This window comes from Mus musculus, chromosome 12 (genome assembly GCF_000001635.26).
Source record: "Mus musculus strain C57BL/6J chromosome 12, GRCm38.p6 C57BL/6J".
In the NCBI taxonomy this organism is placed as follows: Eukaryota; Metazoa; Chordata; class Mammalia; order Rodentia; family Muridae; genus Mus; species Mus musculus.
In genome coordinates this window covers 110,587,577-110,609,224 of record NC_000078.6, presented here as the reverse complement: position 1 = coordinate 110,609,224, position 21,648 = coordinate 110,587,577, and the positions used below count along the sequence as shown (strand labels likewise).

At 47.8% G+C, this 21,648-nt stretch overlaps 1 protein-coding gene and 2 long non-coding RNA genes across 4 annotated transcripts in view; 1 reads left to right on the top strand and 2 right to left on the bottom strand.

The window, feature by feature from the left end:
* Dync1h1 (dynein cytoplasmic 1 heavy chain 1) overlaps window positions 1-7,830 on the bottom strand; it is a 65,550-nt gene extending 57,720 nt beyond the window's left edge. The window contains exon 1 of the mRNA NM_030238.2: window positions 7,371-7,830. Within this exon, the coding sequence (NP_084514.2) occupies window positions 7,371-7,620 (250 nt within the window). The 5' untranslated portion in view covers window positions 7,621-7,830. The remainder of the gene's footprint in view (window positions 1-7,370) is intronic.
* Window positions 381-12,617, top strand: Gm35558. 2 transcript variants are annotated; one of them, XR_381949.4, is made up of 2 exons: window positions 381-8,472; window positions 9,442-12,617. It is a non-coding gene; the product is annotated as a predicted gene, 35558 (long non-coding RNA). The 2 variants fall into 2 exon arrangements; XR_381950.4 differs by having other exon boundaries at window positions 8,861-12,617.
* A 3,928-nt stretch (window positions 12,618-16,545) lies between these two features.
* B930059L03Rik (RIKEN cDNA B930059L03 gene) lies at window positions 16,546-17,851 on the bottom strand. Its single transcript, NR_033340.1, has one exon. It is a non-coding gene; the product is annotated as an RIKEN cDNA B930059L03 gene (long non-coding RNA).
* Window positions 17,852-21,648: the final 3,797 nt, after the last annotated feature.

Below are 21,648 nucleotides of genomic sequence, written 5' to 3'. Positions count from 1 at the left end.
CACAAGGCCTCGCCGCACAGCATCCCAGTAACACGGCCAAGTACTTTTCCCCAATGCCCATCATCACACAAATACAATCACAGAAGAGACAGGCCAGACACAGGCTCTCAGCCTGTGGCCTGTACTCCCTGATCCAACAGGCTCCACCGCCCACTACAGGTCTGAGCCAGGCTCAGGAGCGAATGCTGCAGTTCAGTTCGACACTAGGAGCACTGCAGTGCAGCAGAAAGCAGCTCAGGCTGGCTCAGGGAGGCACGCCCAGTGATGTAATCCCCAGACAGGAAGAACCGGGAACAGCCCTGCTGCTTGGGTGAGATTCCAGCACCCCTAAGAGTAACTTGGGGAAGTCATTACTAGTTGCTCAGAGAAATACACCTGGGTCAGTCTTGTATATCCAAGTTCCTGATAAATACGGAAATCAAAGTCTGAATATGCCCAAACCTCACTTACACAGTATTATGCTTGATAAATTATCAAATATGCTTTTTGCAGAAGATCAAGCTTGATGGCATACACCTGTAATCCATCTCAGCCGTGGGGAGCAAGGGGCAGGAGGATCACCTCGACTTCCAGTCAGCCCGGTCTACACAGTGAGTCCCATGGGAGCCAAAGTTATAGGTCATCTCTAGAACTGGGTGTGTTTGTGGTAGCTCTCTCCCTTTTTATCACTCTGTAAATTATTAATCTTATAAATAGTAAAAAGAAAGTTGGCTTTCTACTTCGATAAAAATGTTTAAAGTTGAAGGAAGGACACTTGATCATTCGTTGTTAATAATGGGAAGCAGCTCACTTACAGACCCACCTACACGTTCTGTCCGGATGTCACACTTCACTAAATCTCAAACCAGTCCGAGCTGGAGAGATGGATGGCTCAGTGGGTAAGAGTACTGACTGCTCTTCCAGAGGTCCTGAGTTCAATTCCCAGCACCCACGTGGTGGCTCACAACCAGCCGTAATGACTCCCTCTTCTGGAGTGTCTGAAGACAGCTACAGTGTACTTACATGTAATAAATAAATAAATAAATCTTTAAAATAAATAAACAAACAAACAATTTAAACTCTCCGGTCAGTTTCCTGGTGTCTGTAGACTGCTGATTAATACAGTTAACAGGGGTGGACAATTCAATGGCAGAGCTAGATGTGCTGTTCCCACCCAGGTCCTGAGCTGCATGCTGTGCTGGGCCACACTGGCAGACACTGCCCAGCCCGCAGCAACATCTGAACATGCACGCTTCCGCAGACAGACCAATACATCCCAAACTACTAGTGCAAATTAGGAGCAACTGCAGTAAGCCCGCGTTGCCCTCACCTGAGGGCATCTCTTCAAGTGTGCTGACCGGGCAGGAGGAAAGGGGCGAAGCCTGGTCCATCCCTCCAGCGTCTGCCAACCGGAGCAGGGGAAGGCATTCATTCATTCACCCTACACCCACACCAAATGACTCCTTACAAGTATCTAGGTTTTTCTTTCATCTTCTTTTCCCTTTAAAATCTAAAACTGACCAACACCGTATCATGATGGTCACCATCACCACACAGACCCTCTTATGTGATAGCTTTAGCTTTATCCCTTTCTCATCTCTGGTGCCGCGGACCATGACTTCCCTGCCACACCTCCCCATGCTGGCAGTGGGCTAAGAACTCTGGGAAATACAGGCTTTCTCAACCTGACAGTTTGCATCCTTTCAGGTGCGTGAAGGAGGCATTACATTCCACTTACTTCTCCTAATGACCTCTTCTCTTCTCTTTCTTTTCTTTCTTTCTTTTTGTTTTTGTTTTTTGTTCTTCTGAGACAGGGTTTCTCTGTATAGCCCTGGCTGTCCTGGAACTCACTCTGTAGACCAGGCTGGCCTCCAACTCAGAAATCCACCTGCCTAAGTGCTGGGATCAAAGGTGTGCACCACCACTGCCCAGCTCTTATTGAACTTTTCAATGAACTGAAGTTTGTTGAAAAAGACAGTTACTAATGCCTAAGGAACTTCGTACTTGGTACTTCTCTTCTGGAGCCAAGGTCTCATATAGTCTAGGCTGGCCTCGGGTTCAACCTTGAACTGATCCTCCCCAGTGCTGGGGTTATGCACAACCAGGTGCTGGGGATCAACCCAAAAGCTATCTAGATAAGCACCCTGCTAACTCAGATACATCGCAGTTCCAAGGACTCAGTACTTTCTCAGTTAATATTAATTTAGAAGAAAAATAACTGATATGAAATAGAATAAGCCAAACACTCCTATCTCTTTTTAAATTTAACTTTATGTGTATGGGTGTTTTGCCTGTATGCATCTGTGTACCATTGTCTGTCTGGTGCCCACAGAGGCTAACAACGGCTATGAGTCACTGTGGGCAGTGAGTGCTCTTAACCACTGAGCTGTCTTTCCAGCATCAATATTCCCACCTCAGTAAATGCACTCAAGAACTGCCGAGACTAGCTTCAGAGTTCTTCAAAAATCCTTTCCATCAAACCCTGCTCTCAAGATCAGGGATCTATTTGAAAGTGGAGATGGAAAGATGGGGGCTGGAGAGCTGGCTCAGTGGGTAAGAGCACTGGCTGCTCTTCCAGAGGTCCTGAGTTCGATTCCCAGCAACCACATGGTGGCTCACGACCATCTGTAATGAGATCTGATGCCATCTTCTGGTGTGTCTGAAGACAGCTACTGTGTACTTTAAATACTACAGTGTATTTAAATAAATAAATCTAAAAAAGAAAGAAAGTGGAGATGGAAAAATGTGAGCCATACGTGGTAGAGACTTGAAGAAAGTTGTCTTCTAGACAAACAGGACTGATGCACATGTGCACTCAGAGACCTTGGCAGCACGCAGAGGCTCAAGCCAGATGCAGTCCCAGCACTGTGAAAGGGAAGTGGACGCAGGCTCCACCCCCAACCAAGGAGCTCTGTGCAATTAATACTGACTGGTAAAGTGAAACTCAGTTTTCCCCAATGAAGTCTCAGTGGGTAATCAACTACACTTCAGGATGGGCCTATGCCTAGAAGCAGTTGGCCAACAAAACAAACTCAATGGTATTTTTTGTGGACTTTGTTTTATTTTACCATATTTTGGTATTTTCTGTCTTATTAGTCTTTTGTTTTGTGGGAGTTCTGTGTTTGAAAGAGAAAAAAAAACCTATATAAAGTTGGATGGGTAGGAAGATGGGAGGATCTGGAGAAACTGGGGGGGGGGGGGAAAATATAATCAAAATATATGGAAAATGTTTTAAATAAAAAAAAATAGAAAAAGAAACAACTAAGTCTTTTTCTTTTTTTTTTTTTTTTTTTTGAGACAGGATTTCTCTGTGTAGCCCTGGCTGTCCTGGAACTCACTCTGTAGACCAGGCTGGCCTCGAACTCAGAGATCCGCCTGCCTCTGTCTCCCAAGTGCTGGGATTAAAGGCGTGGCCACCACAGCCCGGCCCCTGAGTCCTCTTTCTAAGCAGGTTTGAATGTCCACATCCCAGCCTCCCTCTTCAGGGTGAATTGGTTTTCTCCTAGGGGTCTCAGCCCATTCTTTAAGCAGGGGTGGATTCATCCCTCCCTCGAACCCACTGCACCGCACTCTCATGTGCCTTGCTGTAGACTACCTTGTCCTATAGAAATGTAGGCCTACCTGCACACGCACAGCTTGCCAGTGAACCCAGGCTGGCAGATTCCTGCTAGCAGTGAGGCATTATGGGAATATTACAGAAAGCTTTTCTTGTTGATTTACTCATTATTTTATTAACCACTTGAGATGATTAGTACAGAAATGAATGAGGCTGAGCATCCATACTGTGAAAACTGATTTTAGGTTAGAGAGGCAGAAGTCGTACTTGAAGGCCCTCTAGCCCCAGCACTCTGCAGCACCTCAGGGATCCTCAGCTGTCCTAAGTTTTTAAAGCCATCGATCACTAAATTTCATAATTCCTCTTGAATATTAAGACCTTAGAAGAACAACTTTTGAAAGCCCACAGAAACCATTTTCCTAAGTCTCCCCACAACTGTCTCTATGAAGCTGGGAACCTAAAAGGCTCTGTGAAATATGAAAATGTGAACCATTCTTTTACACTCCGGTTCCCAGCCAACTCTGCACTAAGAGCTGACTCCCCTACATGACCTGCCCTAGAAACGCTGCACTGCCAGGTTAAGGCAGGCACACTAAGAACAGCCACATCCCAGCAGTGAGCAACAACTCCCAAGTCTAAGGCTGCAGTTTTGGAAGGGAGAGTGCACATCACACACACACACACACACACACACACACACACACCCCACATCATCCCTGCTCTGCACTCACAAATCTGGAGGACAGCAGTCACAGAGGCATGAGGGTTCCGTTCCCACAGACACCACCGACCCACCAGGGACAAAGCACAAGAAAACCCGCACAGTAGGAAGAAGTGCTACAAAAACACCTTTACTGGGTAAACCATCCAGATCAGGATCAAACAGCTTTTCATTTGGAAGAAAACGATCAATCTCCCTCAGACTGGGAATTTCAGAAAGGAGATAGGTGGAAAGCTGTCACTCACTTGCTGACGATGCTGCACTATCAAAAGAAGCTGCTAAGTCACCGCTTCATTTTATACTATGAGGAGTTCTGTACTTTAACGCAAAGTTTCTAAGTAGCTGGGGTAGCTTTAAAAAAAGAACTTATTTTTTAAAAAATGCTTCTAGGGGCTGGTGAGATGGCTCAGTGGGTAAGAGCACCCAACTGCTCTTCCGAAGGTCCAGAGTTCAAATCCCAGCAACCACATGGTGGCTCACAACCATCTGTAACGAGATCTGACTCCTTCTTCTGGAGTGTCTGAAGACAGCTACAGTGTACTTACATATAATAAATAAATAAATCTTTTTTTTTTTTTAAATGCTTCTATATATTTGGTACAAGTGTTTAGAAATGTCTTTAAAGTAGAGCAGTGAAGAGAGGCTGGAGACACAGCTTGGCTGGTGAGGTGCTTGCCTGACCTGTGGAATCCTTCATGACTTTCCCAGCACCACAGTAAAACACTGACCGTGGCAGTGAATGCCCTTAGCACTTGGGAGGCAGAGGCAGGAAGATCAGAAGTTCAAGGCCATCCCTGGCTACATACAAGTTTGAGTTCACCTTAGGCTACCCTAGAATTTGTTTTTTAACAAAAAGAGAGAAAAGGGAGGGATGGCTAAGATTAACAACGAATTTCTCAGTTCAGGAAATCGGTATATACTAATCACAGTTGGTGGTGTTTATTCCCCTCTCACTGCAATCTACTATTGCCTGTATATTGTCAGAAGCCAATTCGAACTCCTAAGAACTACCTAAACAAAGCCCTCCTGCCAAGGACCCAGAGACTGTATGGGCCTAGTGCAAAGTTCAGCGTTAGACTGTGTGCTTAGAAACCCCCAGGAGAAAGAGATTATTAGATAAACTGTGAGTTGAGGTCAGCCTGGTCTACAACACTTCAGGCCATCATTAGCTACACTGAGAGACTTCTCAAACAAGCAAACAACCAACAACAACAAAAGGGCGTGCATGTGCAACATCCGGGACTCAATCTCCAGCACAGAAGACACACAAGCTAACTCAGAGGAGACCTTAAGGCATCAACTTGGATTTAAAAGGATGAGATGGGGGGGGGGGTTGCTGTGGGGAGACTGGGAAGAAATGTAAATAAATAAAATAATCAATAAAAAAAAATCTTTCCCTTTGCTTCTGTAAGTGAACAAGAAATTAATGATATGCTAAATCACTAGGAATGCAAACAGGATTTTTATAAACACAGAAGAGTTATTTCAGTCTCAGACAGTCAAATTCCTTAGTCAACTTTCAAAAGTGCAAGTCATTATGGAACCTTGCTGGGATGCTGGATCATCCCTTGCTGAATAGACACTTGTTCCATTCCACCCTTGATACAAGACGGACAGATATGAGGAGAACAAATTACTAATGACAGAGCAAAGAGAAAAACTTGGGGATTTTTTTTCGTAAAGAGAAATCATGACTCATGGTTTTTGTGTTTTTATATTGAAATCACTAATTTCAATACACAAACTGTGCAACAAAGAATATAAAAGAATTAGCTAGGGCCAAACTACTCAAAATCGTTAAAAACATAGGTTAAAAATGTATTTTAATAAAATGTATTTTCACATACCCCGCAAAAGAGCAAGTAGGGATCAAAGGGCTCACAGGGCCCTGCTGGGGCAGGGTTCCAGATGACTTTCATTTCAGATATGTTTCAAATTTTCTACAGTTACATGGTCTTTTGGACAAAAATAGATTTCCACGCAGGAATAAATACAAACTCCAATGTAAAGGAAACCATCTTCAGTCACACTAACACTAGCCAGGCACTAATAGCATCCTAATGCTTTAGACATTGTGTGTAGATTGAAGAAAAATATTCTGCTATCTTCTAACTGCAGGCCCAAACCAAGGCTGTGTGAACATTTTGTAATTAAGAATAGCCTTAAAGCGATACAAACTATCGAAAGGACAGCCACTCTGGTTTTCTAACGGAACCACACAGCCTTTGGAACTCTAGGGAACTTGCTAGCAAATATTCTCAGTCCATCTTCAATCCCTAAGGGCTATTTTACTTTTAAACAGCACATCTGGGTTCCTAGGGAAATGCCACACCCATTCGCCAGCATGTCATACAAGTTCCCCAGATGCTACAAAGTGGTTTTAAAGCCTCAAGAAGGAAGGAGTCCTGCAAGCAAGCCCCCTATTCCAGATCAATCTAGGGATGTTGTGAGAGTCTCTGCTGGAGGACACAACGGGAACATGTCAGCTTCTTTGCCTCCTTCCCCAACTAGGTAAGCAACAGTTCTTAAGTCTTTGAAATCAGACTTAAATGTCACAGAGCTGTCATTAGGGTCATCTAAGCAACAATTTCAAGCCATGATCAGCAAAACAAGCAATTTGGACTGGAAACTGATATGCTGAGTCTAATCTCAAGGTCCTGTATTTTAGCTGGTGACCTTGGACCAGCCACGGGACTCAGTTTCCTGGTTTGTAAAACTGGGAGATACACCCACTCAACAATGATGCTGCGAGGCCAATGGAGGCCTACGCGTAGGCAGCCGCAGACAGCAGAGATGCTGGGTGACCAGGGCCTGCCCACTCCGGCTCCCGCCAACCCACCGGTCCCCGAGCCCACCCAAGGGCCAGCACCTAGGCTGTCCTAGACACACTCTTCCCAAAGCGAGCTAAGCTTGGATACGAATCGAAACCAAAAAAGCTCATGTGACTCTGGAGGCAGGGATGCGGCCCTGTGCCCAGCCGGGACCGGGAGACGCTGTCTCCACCCAACTCGGCCATCTTGAGAAGCCGCGGAGACAAAGCGACCCCACTGTGCGGGCGCTGGCGGTCCGGGCACCCTAGCTGCTCCACGCGACCGGGGAGGGGGCGCCGCGCACCTTTGAGGGTGGAGCGCTCCACCAGGACCGTGTGGACCTGCGGGTCTGACAGGAACTTGCGCATCTGCTCCAGGGCGCTCTTCTCCTCCAGCGCCGCCTCCAGCGCAGCCGGCGCGTCGCCGCCGTCCTCCAGCAGCAGCGGCACCAGCTTACGCAGGTGCTTCTGCAGCACCGCCACGTCCGCCACATTCTGCACCGCCGACACCTCCAGGCCGGCCGAGCCGTCCTCGCCGCCGCCCGGCTCCGACATGGCGGATCCACGGAAGGGAGAGAGATAGAAAGAGAGAGAGCGAGAGCCGAGAGGAGCGGCCTCCGGCACGAGAGAGCAGTGAGCGAGGGGAACCGGCGACAGGAGACGCTCTGCCCGCTAACCCGCGGCCGACTGCGGACAGCGGAGCCGGCTCCGCCCTAAAGGCCGCCGCTCCCGCCGGCCCCGCCCCGCCCGCTGGCTGCAGCCACCGGCGCCCGCTCGCGGTCGGCGTCGCGACGTTACGCATGCGACTGGAGGCGGGGCTATGTGCGGCGCCGCGTGGCCTTTTGGGACTTGTAGTCGGAGGGCAGGGCGGGACCCATTACTCTGCGCAAAAGTGGTCCAGGAACCGCGTCTGTCTTCATTGCCAGGTGGCAGAGAATATCACAGAGCCAGCCCCTCAGGCTTCATAAATAGTGTTTTAAGGATGCATTGACGAGAATTGACATTTAGTGAGAGTTCATCCTCTGCCCGACATTGCTATTAATAACCTGAGTTCTCCCGTTGAATGAATGGAGTCTGGAGTCCCAACTGCCCAGTCGTTATTAGATACACATTGGGAAGATGAGGACGTTTTTTCAGAGGAGATGAGGGGCATGCCCACAATGACTTCGCTAAACTGGATAGGGAGAGAGTGGAAGGGAGATGATTTTAGCTGAGGAACTGGCGTCTGAGGAAGGGAAGGTTAGGTATGGGTGGAGCAGCAACTGCAGTGCAGTCTAACGGTAGGCTAAAAGAAACCTGGATAGTAGGAACATCAAGCTACGATGGGACCTGGCTTCTGAACACAGTGTCATTTACCAAGCGAGGGTGATGTAAGAGAAGGACGCATGAGTGAATCCACTGACAACGGTAAGCTCCCCATACCTGCAGCACCCACCGCTCTGTGGGTTCGGGAATCTGGATCGGCAGGAGGCAGGGGCTCAGATTGCTCCTAAGTTTCCCTGCATCTGACCCATCACCCCTCCTCCCATACACGGAGGACAAGAAGGGCAGAATCTCTTTGCTTACTTTCTTAGGGTTAGTAACTGGCCTTTGAAAGTTCAGGTCATAACTTGCCTGTTCAATTGGGTAGAGGGAACTAAGCCAAAATGATCTTTAAAAATATAATAATGCCGAGTTAGAAAGCTGAGTCCTGATTGGTGGGATGATGGTGGTATGACTTGATTCTCCCAAATCATCTTTGGAATACGGGAAGCCCTACAATATGCTTATTCCTTGCACAATTGTCCTGTGCCAGGTCCCAGAGGCTGCTGATGGAGGCCCGAAGATTCTTCTAGAAGCCAGACAGAGAGAGAGACAGAGAGACAGAGAGAGAGAAAACAGATAAATATCCCCATTCTCCCTCCATCAGCCCACCCTGGTGTAATGTGTCATAAATAATCTTGCAGAGGTGAGAGGACAGACCCAAAGCTACTGTGGTGAATTGCTACTGTGGAATTGCTGGCGTACTGGCAGTGATCAATACTGAATGTCCACCTGACACTAGGTGCTGTGTTAGTGTTTCCCTCTGCCTATCCTGCAGAGATAGGAACAAGGACAAAAGACCGGAGATTCTGAAACCTGCAGGGACTTAGTGGGTGTGGGGCTGATTGCACACTGGCTGCACTGTGAGTCAGCACCTGGGAAATGCAGTCATTCAGTTATCCGAGGACTCACTCATCTGCAACCTGGCTCCACGCCAGGGGACAGATAGCAGGCTCAGACTTTGGATTATTATCATTCCAAAGAAGACAGAAATGATTTGTTTACAAGGATTTACAAGTGGATCAAACCTGTGTGCTTTTTCAATAAACATTCTGTTTTTGTTTTTTAATATAGTAAGAACAGACCTGCTGCACACAGGCTGCTGAGATTTCTAAGGGCACCATCCTAGAGGCTGGCCAGGCTGAGACAGGGCTAACGAGGAAGCTGAGCTTGGCTGAAGATGCCCTTCTGCTTCGTGGCATAGGACGCAGCCAATCTTGGGTGGGGACCCGGCCTTTCTAGTCTCCTGTCTGTGAAAGCATCTGCTTTCAAGTGTTGAGAGGAGCTGGGAAGAGCATTTCTTTCCTGATGAGGGATGCTGGTGGCGGCTAGAGTACATACAACTTTGTCATAAATTTGTGATACACTGTGTAGAGGTCTTGCGCATTCCCAACATCTCTTTAAAATACCATATGACGTGCTGTTGAGATACCGTGTCAGGCTCATTCTCTGTATTCTGCCCCCTCTCTCAAGCCCTAGAGAGCACACAATCTCTCAGTGGGACCACTGTCAAACCAGCACCTCCAGGCTGTGTTTCCAAATACCCCTTCTCTGAATTCCATATTGGACTTTTGTTTTTCAAGGTCTTGTCATGTAGCCCTGATTGGCCTGGTACTCAGCATGTATGTAGTACATGCTGACTTCAAACTTGAGCAATCATCCTATCTTGGCCTGTAATTCCAGCCCTAGAATTGTGGCGTGTCCTACCATACCTGGTTCATGTTGGGGCATTCACTCATAATCAACCCCACATCTGACATTGCTCTTAGGCCTGGAGAACACCCAACACTTTCTTAATGTATACTTAATGTATGCTTCCAGTCCAGGAATGGGAGGAAGGCGAGCGGCAGGGCACATACAGGTAAAGATTTGGAATTTCTTTGCCATACTTTCAGACAGACGACATCATTTGCGCTACTAGGCACAGCTGGAGGATCTAGCTGGCATTTCACCTCACTGCAGGGCACTTTTGATGAAGCTTGTTCCAGACTCTTATCCCCTTTCTGTCTTGCTTCGGCATTAAATGGGCCTCATAAGGACTGAACTGGATCCGGGTTTTGGAGTTGAAGACCAGGGAAGCCTTGCACCATCAGAACAGGAAAAGTCCATTTGCGCCCTCTGGTGGTCACGAATTTCCTCACTTTCAGGGGGCCTTCTTTCTACTCCCCACCTCCCCATCCATCTGTGTGGTGCCACCCGGTCAGCTAGCAAATGCCAGCCTGTGGTTCGGCCCATATTCCACCACCCACAGGGAAGATTTATGAAGACTTTCTGGGCAGAAAATTTACCTAAGCCCTAGATGCGCCTGGTACTGCCTAGCTCCTTCCCTTTTCCCTCTAGTAGAACCAACCACGTCTCTTACCAAAACTGTGCCCCCAGCTAAGTTTCCTGCTTCCTGGGTGCCCAGCCCCCTCTCATCTTCTGCTTTTCTGATTCTGTCTCTTTCATCCAGCCTACTTCTTTAAAAGGGTTGGGGGTGGGAATCTATACAGTTGCAGCACTAGACAGGCAGAGGCAGGAACATGGCAAATCCTAGGACAGCCTGGGCTACATAGTAAGACTGTCTGAGAAACAATCAAGTCAAAACAAAGCAAGGCGAGAGAGAGAGAGAGACAGACAGACAGACAGACAGACTATGTCACATCTCTGCAAGCACCACATTTCTGCTGCTCTTTCCAGCAAACTCCTTGGGAATAAACACAATTAGCCCTGTCCTGAACACTTCCAGCTCTCCTGTAGTGGTCTGGATATACTTGGCCCAGGGAGGGACAATATTAGGGGGTGTGGCAATGTTGGAATAGGTGTGGTCATATTGGAGGAAGTGTGTCCCTATGGGGATGGGCTTTGAGGTCCTATGCCCAAGCTCCATGTGGAAGAGAACCTATTGGCTGCTTGCAGTAGCCAGTCTCCTCCTGGTTGCCTCCAGGAGGAGGCATGGTCATGGTGTCTCTTCACAGCAATGGAAACCCCAAGACACCTACCCAGCCCTTATGTTCCCAGCAAGAGTGGTCAATATCACCAACCCTCTGCGCCTGGACAAAGCCAGTGGCTGGGTTTTGGCCTTCTCTTGCTTGACACGCTGAGATACTTGGCACAGTCGTCCTCAGCCAGGCTCTGCGGACCCTTTCCTTCCCTCCTCTTAAAGAGGCTGTGGCCCAAGGCTTGGTGTTCAGCTCTCTTTGGTCTTGAACCAGTGACTCTGCAGCCTGATGTACAGTGCAGCGGTACCTGCTGGCTCCCAACATCAGAGGGGTATTGGGGTGTGCTACAGAGGTTGAGTAAGTGTTCTAGAAAATTCCAGGTTGATTGGGAGTTTTTTTTTTTTAATTCTTCTATATCTTTCTTCTCCTCCTTGTTCACCCTCCTCCTCCTCCTCCTCCTCCTCCTCCTCCTCTGCTTATTGTGTTTCAAAGTGAACTCAGCGTATTGTGCATTCTTAGCAAGTGCTCAGGACTGTAACCCTGGACTTATCCCCGACCCTCATTGATTGTCTGTTCACTTGCTCTGTTGGTTATTTTCTTAAGTATGTCATGTTTTTATTGAAAGTGTTAGTCTACTATCCCAGCAACCATTTTCATTTGTATTGTCAAGCTGCATGCTCTCTGAGGCACTTAACACAATTACCTCCTACACCTCAGAGAACACATCAATTTTACATAGTTAGTGTTAAAGGCAAATAAATATCCCGAAGGTTTTGTTAAATGCTTTCTTTCAAATATAATATGGGAATGGCTGATGCTCTCCATTTCACAGAAAAGGAAAATTAAATAAAAGATGAATATGAAAACTCTGCTTTCCAAAACTTCCCAGTGACCCCAAATGTAAGATACATGAGCAGCTAAGGTTTACTGTGGAAACCTCAAATTCTCTTTAGATGACTGATTGATGTAGTGCAATGCTGCTGTTTACTAGTCATCCATCAATAATCATCAATGCAAATACTGTCCTCAGAAGCCTGCAAGGATCCCACTTACGAGAACCACCTGCAGGAAGAACTCTTGCTTACACAAACCCAAGGTAGAAAGGAAATGTATGCTGGTATAATAAGGTTCTAGCTCTGTTGATTGTTGAGAGAAGAGCACCATTGCTACAGTCCCTCCCCCTAGAGAGTTTGGTCTGTTTTTAATTTCTTTTCCCACTGAGGTAAGGAGCCTCCTTTCTCCAAATCTTTCACCTTTGAGGCTGCTGCTGAGAAGGATATTCCCCGTTGTAAACTTTGGCTCCCATCAGTAAAAAGTCCCATATCTGAATTGGGAAGTGGCTCATTCTTCAAGGCTGACGGTGAGGAGAAAGTCCTTTATAATAAAATCTCTCCAGTCATGGAGGGCACTCCCTCCTCTTCAGGTACGTTATGTGGCTGGATGATACAGTTGCCATGGTCTTGGATGAAGGGGTGACCCGGCATTTCCCTTGGTCAGGATGAGGTGGTCTTATAACTGCCTGCCTTGGCACCATGTAGTGCAAGCTTTCGTTCTCTGTGTTAACAGGGGTGCTTCCTTGGTGTCTTCACAGGACTGAACAGGTCTCACATAAGGGCCATGCAGACCCCAAGACCAGAGCGTTTCATAAACAGGAGTTTCGGGTGTACCTCACCTGTGTGGTAGGTACATAGGGTGGTGCGGCAAAGACCAGCTTTTTCCTCAGACAGGTGCCTGCTTCACCTGCCTTCCCTCCACCTCACTGTGACTTAAGACGTCTTACTTTAGGGCTGAAGATATAACTCTGTGCTTACTAATTTTTTCTCATGAGACTTGCCTGTCCGTTCAGATGAAAGACCTCAGAGGAACCGCAGGTTGAAGCCCAGTCAGATCCCACCGCCACAGGGCTAGGGGGCCATTACAAGCACCTACACATTCATCGTGCATTTCCAAGTTATACATTCCAAGCTTAAAGTGCTAGTATGTGGGGCAGGAGAGATGGTTAGGCGACTGGTGATGCTAGCTGCCTTTCCAGAAGACCCAGGCTCGGTTCTCAGCACCTACACGGCAGCTCACTGCTGTCTGTGGCTCTAGTTCTAGAGATCTGACACCTTCATATATATGTAAGCAAAACACTAATGCACGTAAAATAGATTATTCTAAAACATTTCTAGTCTGTCTATTTCTCTGGAGGCCAGTACGAATGCATCAGTATCCTTTTGAGGCTTTTATGTGGAGCCTAGTGTCACGTCCTCAGTGTCCCATCGCGGCTTTGGATGGGCTGCAATCTCCTGCAGAGTGGTCAAGCCCACAACTGGTGCTTCTTGCCTATCCCCAGGGTCCTTACCTGGTCTGGACATCCAACCTAGTCTCATCCTTTTCCAGTCAGAGGCTCTGGTCCTGCATTTCACAGTCCCTTTAGTCACTGAGAGGTCCTTGGGATCCAGTCCAGACTGTGTTCTTTCCATTTCCAGAGACTTTCAGTGGGCTAAGAGGCCCAGGGACAGAAGCCTCTGTGGGCCAACTGGGGTTGGAGTGAGATCTCACTGGGCCTCCAAAAATGTTGCAGGAATTTTTCCTAAAATAAGCACTCCAAGACCAGTGACAGTGAAAGATGTCACTAGTGGACTGAAACCAGGATGGTTTCTGACCGTGAAAAGCCTCCTTCTGGGTCTAGTTTATATTCTCATTTCATACTGTAAAACCACAAGGTGGAGCCGGGCATGGTGGCGCACGCCTTTAATCCCAGCACTTGGGAGGCAGAGGCAGGCGGATTTCTGAGTTCGAGGCCAGCCTGGTCTACAAAGTGAGTTCCAGGACAGCCAAGACTATACAGAGAAACCCTGTCTCAAAAAACCAAAAAAAAAAAACCAAAAACCACAAGGTGGGGTGGGCAGGCAAGTAAGATTTTGCAGAAGGTTATGTGGCAGTCAGCAGGTTGCTAAGGGCAACAACCCATCATTTCAGGTATCTCTCCAGGGCTTTTCTGCTTCAGGTAGCACATGAAGTCACTCTTGGCTAACAGGTTGTACAAACAGCAAATCATCGAGTAAGCCAATAAATCACTATCTAATAATTGGTCTCTTTTAAAATCTTAATCTACTTCAATAGAATCATGCAGTGCAACTCAGCTTCCCGTAAGTGCATGAGATTTTCAGCTTCAGCCCAGCACCACATGATCCTGCGTGTTTTTTTCTTTCTTTTTTTTTTTTCCTGCGTGTTTCTGAAGCCAGCACTAGGATGGTTCTTGCAGAGGATGACAAGTTCAAGGTCATTCCTAGCTACATCACCTGGTCTTGCCTACGTGAGATCACCCCTGCCTCCCCCAAAAAGAACACATAAAAAATCTATAAAACAAAACCAACAAGCTTACCCTATTGCTAGACATGCCACACACTCCAAAACCAGGGTCCAGAAGCTCCTGAGCTGGAACAGACCTGACAGCCTCCTCCCAGAGTACTTGTTTCCACGGTACCCAAAGGCACCACATACACTTCCAAAGGAGGGAGGCGAGCAACAGATCTACTTAGCTCTGATGCCTATGGACCACAGCAATGACCAGCATGGCGTGATAACCCTCAGGGTGCAGCAGTGGCACACATAACTTGGCAGTTACTCATAACTCTCTAAATGGATCTAAGATCCACTCAACGAGATGGAGAATATGCTATGTGCTGGAAACCTACCTATTAAATGCTATTGATCTTGGATTGTGGAGAACCTACAACCACTACTTTACTAAAACAACATAGTTCATACCAATCTAAGCATTTGTCCTCATATCCACACGTAACTGTGGCCCTCACCCGTCCTCAGGAACTTCTTTTTACAAGAGATGGGGATCATTACAAAAGAGTCACATCTAATCCAAATGCAGAATTGTGGAACCCAATGGTACACAACACCCTGTATCCACGGCTCAGGGGACATTGTAGAAGAGAGGGTAGAAAGTCTGTGCTCAGGTGAGTGGCCTTAATCCTACACAAAGAACTACAGGCAACTAGGGAATGCTGGGAGTGGGAGACAGTCTTCCCTAGACAAGCGTTTGTTTTCTATCAAATAACAAACTGTTTATCCAAAGCCCTGAAAACGTACATATGGCTAACATAAGCAGGTTATATTCAGGACTGTGTGTATTTATACCTATATGCATGTAATAACAACTAATGAAATAAGAGGCCATGAATTTGAAAGAGAACAAAGAGGGGCTCATGGGATGTTTTGGGTGTATGTGTGTGTGATGCAATTTACGTAATCTTAAAGTGAACCAGACAACTTGAGGTTGCTCCCCAGGACCCACAAGCTGCTTCCCAGAGTACTCACAATGTGACTCCAAGTCACAAGCATGACTTAACTCCATGAGGAGTGCAAATGCAGAGACGGGGTGACCCTGACCTTGTCATGCACCCAGAGACCACTTCCTGCCCAGTACTACCTAATAATACCATAAACCTCCACCTACATCACCATAGACACACACTAATACCAACTTTATTCCTAAAGGTAAAATGCCAGCATTCTCCAGGCTTATCAAAGCACACGAAAACATGAGCATATGGGCTGAATAAAAACAGCAGAAAAACCGGGTTTCAAACTGGTCAAATGCACTGACCAATGGAGGGCCGCCACGAGGCACAACACCCGAACATGGACCCTGTAAGGAGGGTGCCTGACATCGTGATGACCACCCGCTGAAGCAGAGACCTCTGAACTTTACCTAGGGCTTCAGCCCGGCCCGTCACCTCCTACGTGCGTGAACGGCTGACAATCCACCTATCTACTTGAAGCTATACCTGTCTTACACCTGAACACTACACCTGCGGCCTAGATCCCTGATCTCTCAGGTTCTGAGCTCCATGCCCCCAACAGCTATCCACTTGGACTCCTTAATCCCTAAATACTGTATTTGTGCCAGATGGTGGTGGTATAGTCCCTTAACCCCAACACTTGGGAGGCAGAGGCAGGTAGGTCTCTGTGGATTTGAGGCTAGCCTGGTCTAGAATGAATTCCAGGACAGCCAAAGCTACACAGAAACCCTATCTTGGAAAATCAAATGAACAAAACCAAGCAAACCAAACCAGCAAATGTTGTAGCAGCTATCTGCCTCTGCCTCCAGGAAGGCCTCTGTGAACTCTAACCTTGAATAGCCATTCTGTAATTTACATTGCATTGTGAGGTGTAATGTGTGACCCAAGAGTTATTATTTATTAAGAGAGTGAGAACAAAACTACTCAACAAATTACATCAATACAAGGGATGCAGACTGCCAATTTATTATTCAGGAAATTCTAACATCATGGAGAGAGAGAATTGTGTCCATGCTTCTGACAGCACCCCCACACCAGGGCTACCTTCCAGGGTTACCAGTATCTTGGGCAGGAAGCAGTGGGAAACAGACATCGCTAGGGCTTCCTTGGAACAGGCATGGCTATGACCCTGGAGGGAATCAGCACAAATTTCCAGATTTTTGAGCCCTAGAACAGTAAGACTCAGGGACAGAGTCGGAGACAGGCAGTTTACTACAAAGAAAGGAGAGAGGGAGACAGAAGTCAAGCCAGGAAGTGCACGCCTTTATTCTTAGGGCAGAGGCAGGGACATCTCTTGAGTTTAGGGTCTACACAGTGAGTTCCAGGTCAGCCAAGAAGAGACTCTGTTTTATAGACAGACAGACAGACAGACAATAAGGCTAGCCAAGGCGAGACCCTGTCTTATGAGTAAATTAGAGAAAGAAGGAAAGAAAGAGGCACCCAGTGAGTGGTAGTGGGAAAGACGGGGTGCTCAAAGTCCTCATCTATGTGAGTTCTGGTCCTCCATAGTTATTTACATAGCAAGCACCTCTACCTCTTTACGTTACCACGTGTCCGGTACACGCCACTTAGGTGGGACGAGTTTCCTGACCCTGCTTACTGGTTTCTTTCGTTAATCTCTCGGCATCCCCAGCCTCCCACCTACTTCAGTTCTCAGAGCTGCTACAGGGGACAGGTTGGCCCTGTCCTATCCACGCTACGGTCGCGTCTCGGGGTTCCATGACGGGGGTCACATGGGACCCTGGTCACCAACCCCGCCTATCAAGTGGAAAGTGACGGGGCTGTAACCCAGGACCTGCCGTTCAGTTCCACGGACGCCTGTTTGCCGCTGTCCAGAAGCCACTTCTGCAGAGTGGCAGGTCGATCACGTGTCGCCAGGGGAGCGGTCACGTGTGGCCTCGAACGATCATGTGAGTCCTCAAGCCAATCACCGCGGCCTGGAAGAAGGGGCATTGCGATTGGCTCATTTTCCTCCCGTGAATATCGCGAGATTCAGAGTCAGACACTTCCCGATTGGTCGATGCGCTGCGTCATTTCCCTGCGCCAGCGTTTAGGTGAAGGTAGTCGGTCTCCCTGTCCTGTGTGCCGTGGGCCAAGCGTCTAAGCTTGGGTCCGGGCCGTCCGCGGCCCTCACTCCCCTCCCGCCAAGGGACGCGGCCCCCTCTGCGGCTTCCTCTAGACGTCGCTGCCTTGTCCTAAGTCAGCCTGCGTTCGAGCTGCCGAACCGAGGTTTCGTGCGGCTTCCTGGCGCGGTGACTCATCCAGTCACGTGCGCCGTGGAGGCTGCGCCTTGCGGAGATCTCCGCCCTGCCGAGATGGCAGAGACCTTCCCGGGGCCGCCCTTGTCCTGCTGCCGTGTTCTGGTGCAGCTGTGCTGAGCTGATATCCTGTTGACTTTGAACTCTTCTCCGTTTTCTGCATGCGCTTTGTCTCATTCCTACGGGGTACCTGCTGCCATCCGCTTGCTCTTTGGTTTGGATGCCGGGTAGCCGTGCTGAGTCCCAACTCTGATGCTCCTGCCTCCACCTTTCCAGTGCTGGCATGGAAGGCGTATGTCAGCACGTCCACCTTACACACACGTACCCACATTTGATTGCCTCTCCACTTGGATCTTGCTGTTCTCGCTGATCCCACATTTATCTGTACATTGCGTCCATCAGACGCAGTTTTGAGTGTCCCACACGGTGCCAGACTGAAGGTACAGCGATAAGTAGGGTAATAGGGACATTGCTTGTAGAGGGCTCACGGGCTATCCTGGGGTGACTGGTTGGAGGGATGTTTTTGCAAGCTCCCTCTTGGCTGCAGTGTGGAATGTTTGAGAAGAAGGTGTTGGGCCGGCAGGAAAAGTTAGTCCTGGGGTGAGGATGAATTCGAATTTGGAATGAGTGCCAGAACCTTTCTAGTTTCAATTTGGCCATATTTTATGGAGACCGCTCAGCAGTTAGGTCCATGTACAGTTCTTCCGGACAATCCGAGTTTAGAGTCCCACGTTAGGGACAGACTATTTATAACCCTAGCCCCAGGGGACCGAACACCCTCTTGCTTCCGTGGGCACTTGCACTCATATGTACAAATCCACATACAGAAACAAACACATTTAAAAAAATAAAATCTTAAGGAGTGAGAGCGTGTGCTGGGGTTTTCTCACTTCTCTGCTCACATTTGCATCTAGCAACACTTCAGGCAGGTGAGGATAATTCCTGGTTTCTGTTTTTCAGCATGGAAAACAGTGCGGCCGGGAGTAGCTGGCCTTACTGCTCAGACTAGGTGAATTTTGCTGATGGCTAAATTTTTGAAGCAGAATTGCAGAGTCAAAATACATGACACCCTGCAGGGTGGAACGTGTTTCTAATGCCAGCATTCAGGGGGCTGGGTAGTAGGATTTTTGGTAAGACTGTCTCAAAATGTTTTCAACACTTACCTTTTAAAACTTTCAGTTGCATTTTTAAGGGTCCTACAAATCTGCAAGCCACCAACAGTAAACTGAAGTGACCCACCCTTCCTCACCTGCTACTGGGGTTACTTTCCTGTCCTTCCAGAAGCATTGACTTGTGGCCCTGAGATCTGCATAGGATGGCGACACTGCCAGTGGGAGCCCCTGCTTACCTGCCTCTGCTGGCTTTGCATCCTCCTCGGGAATATTCCTCACACCTACACGGCATGCCTATGTCTCTTTTGGCATGTAGGTGGAGGTAGAATTTCTGTTATGGGTGTCTACTTTCAGCCAGCTCCTTGCCCTCCAGCTACGTGCAGCCAGCCAGCTGGGAAGCGGTGGAGTACCATCGCCTAAGCCAGTGGTGCTTCCTGCAGCCATAGTTCTGCAGAGCAGTGTAGTTTAATGCAGTGTATCCCGTTTGATGCCTTCTCATGGTGTAGAGAGAGCCTGTCACAGGAAACAGAAATGCAGCTACTTTCTGTAGACTCCAGGCTGTCACCTGTGGCAGGTGGCATCCCATGGAAGATGAGGCCCTTGTCACTCACCATTTAAAGAAAAACCTCTTTCCTTAGGGGGGTGGTATACTGTTGTTGGGAGGGCTGGGATCTTCCATACTCCTGAAACTGGGAGAGAATGCCATTGCTTTCATTTGTAATTCATGACCTCATCTTTTAACTAAGTTGCTCAGAAAGCTCAAATCTCCCACCATCTTTAAAGACAACAGCAAAACAAACAAACTCCCTTCTGCAGGCTGGAGAGATGGCTCAGTGGTTAAGAACAGTGACTGCTTTTCCAGAGGTCCTGAGTTTAATTCCCAGCAACCACGTGGTGTCTCACAACCATCTGTAATGGGATCTGATGCATTCTTCTGGTGTGTCTGAAGACAGCTATGGTATACTCAGAAATAATAATAAATCATATATTTTTAAAAAGCTTCCCTTCTATTTCAGTGGACCAGCTCCCCATGTCCCCGCTCAAGGCCAACCCTTGTAAGAATTGTACTGATGTTCTGAGTTTAAGTCTTGTATCCCTTCATGAAGGGAAATCAGAGCAGAAGCCTAGCGAGAAAGCCATAGAAGATACCTGCTTGGTGGGTCACTAACTTGCTTTAAAGTTTTTATTTAGGCTTTTTTTTTTTTTTTCCGGGGGGAGGTGAGGACAGGTCCTAGAACTTGTTCTGAGGACAAGGCCAGCCTCGAACTAACTCACTTTTAACCCAGAGCCACCTGGCCATGCGGTGGTCCCTTTAACCTTCAGTTCCCAATCAGGCCAACTCTTCACAGACGGATTTACAGAACAACCAATAATGACAGTTGCCCAATGTACGCTCGTTTCTCAAGTGACTCTGAGATGTACCAAGCTGACAGTTAATGATAAGTAGGTGCTAGCCAGAGGAGGAACTTGTCTCTTAGGAAGAGACTTTACACAGTTTCAACTTGAGACCACCTTACAGACCACACTGGAGTTTTGCCAATGATGTGTGGGACTAGAGTTAACCAGGATTGCTTAGTTTATACATACCTCTTGTCTTCTCTCTAAATCTCGCCTTCCAGTTAGTACTCCAAAGGTAGACTTGACGGTTCGGGAGTCAGCAGAGCTCATTTGTTTGCTTCCTAATGTGACCACATTGAATTTAATCTCGTCTGCTTTTCCCAACAAGTCTCTTTAACTATCTATCCTACTGAAAATGAGCGGGCAAGCCTAGCTTTTTAAGGCTGCTTAGGGCCCAGGTTTTGACACTGACTTCTCTGGTAACATTAGCAAACTCTACATAGACCGTTTCCTGCTAGACACACAGGCATCTCTACCACATAGACCATTTCCTGCTAAACACACAGGCATCTCTAGTAAGATGTGAAATCCCCTTTCCTTGTTCCCCTCCACACTGCTTCGCACATTCCCGTGTTGCCTGGGTCCTCACTCTTGGTTTTCAGGCACTTGCTGCTGACCTCTGTGCCACTGCAGCAGCACCTGGGTTACCCTGCTACATGGCCACACGCTCTTGGCCCTATGTCTGCGTGTGGAGTTTGTCACCTTAACTTTTTTGTTGTTGGTGGTTTTTTTTTGTTTGTTTTTTCGAGACAGGGTTTCTCTGTATAGCCCTGGCTGTCCTGGAACTCTGTAGACCAGGCTGGCCTCTGCCTCCCGAGTGTTGGGATTAAAGGCGTGCGCCACCACGCCCGGCTTCACCTTAACTTCTAAAACAGATGCACGAACAGTTGCCTTTTCCCCAGTATAATTCCACAGAGCCCACAAATCAGCTGCTCCTACATCCTAACTCAGCCACTCCCTCCACCTTCTCAATGGGAACCAGCTCAGCTCTGTTCATAGCCCTTGGGGTCAGTTTCACCCACTGTGCCAGTTTCTTTAATGTTAGTGTTCAGTTCCCTGAGGTGAGAGTCCATTCTTCATGTGGAACAGTTCCTCAACCCCCCCCCCCAACCAGTCTGTCGCAGTCCATAGTAAAACACCATGAACTGCATCATTTTAACATTCGACTTTTATGTGTATGGGTATTTTGCCTGCTCCTTCCCTTCGTGTGTGTGTGTGTGTGTGTGTGTTTTGGTGGCTGTGGAGGTCGGAAGAGAGCATCACAACTGCAGTTATTGATAGCTGTGAG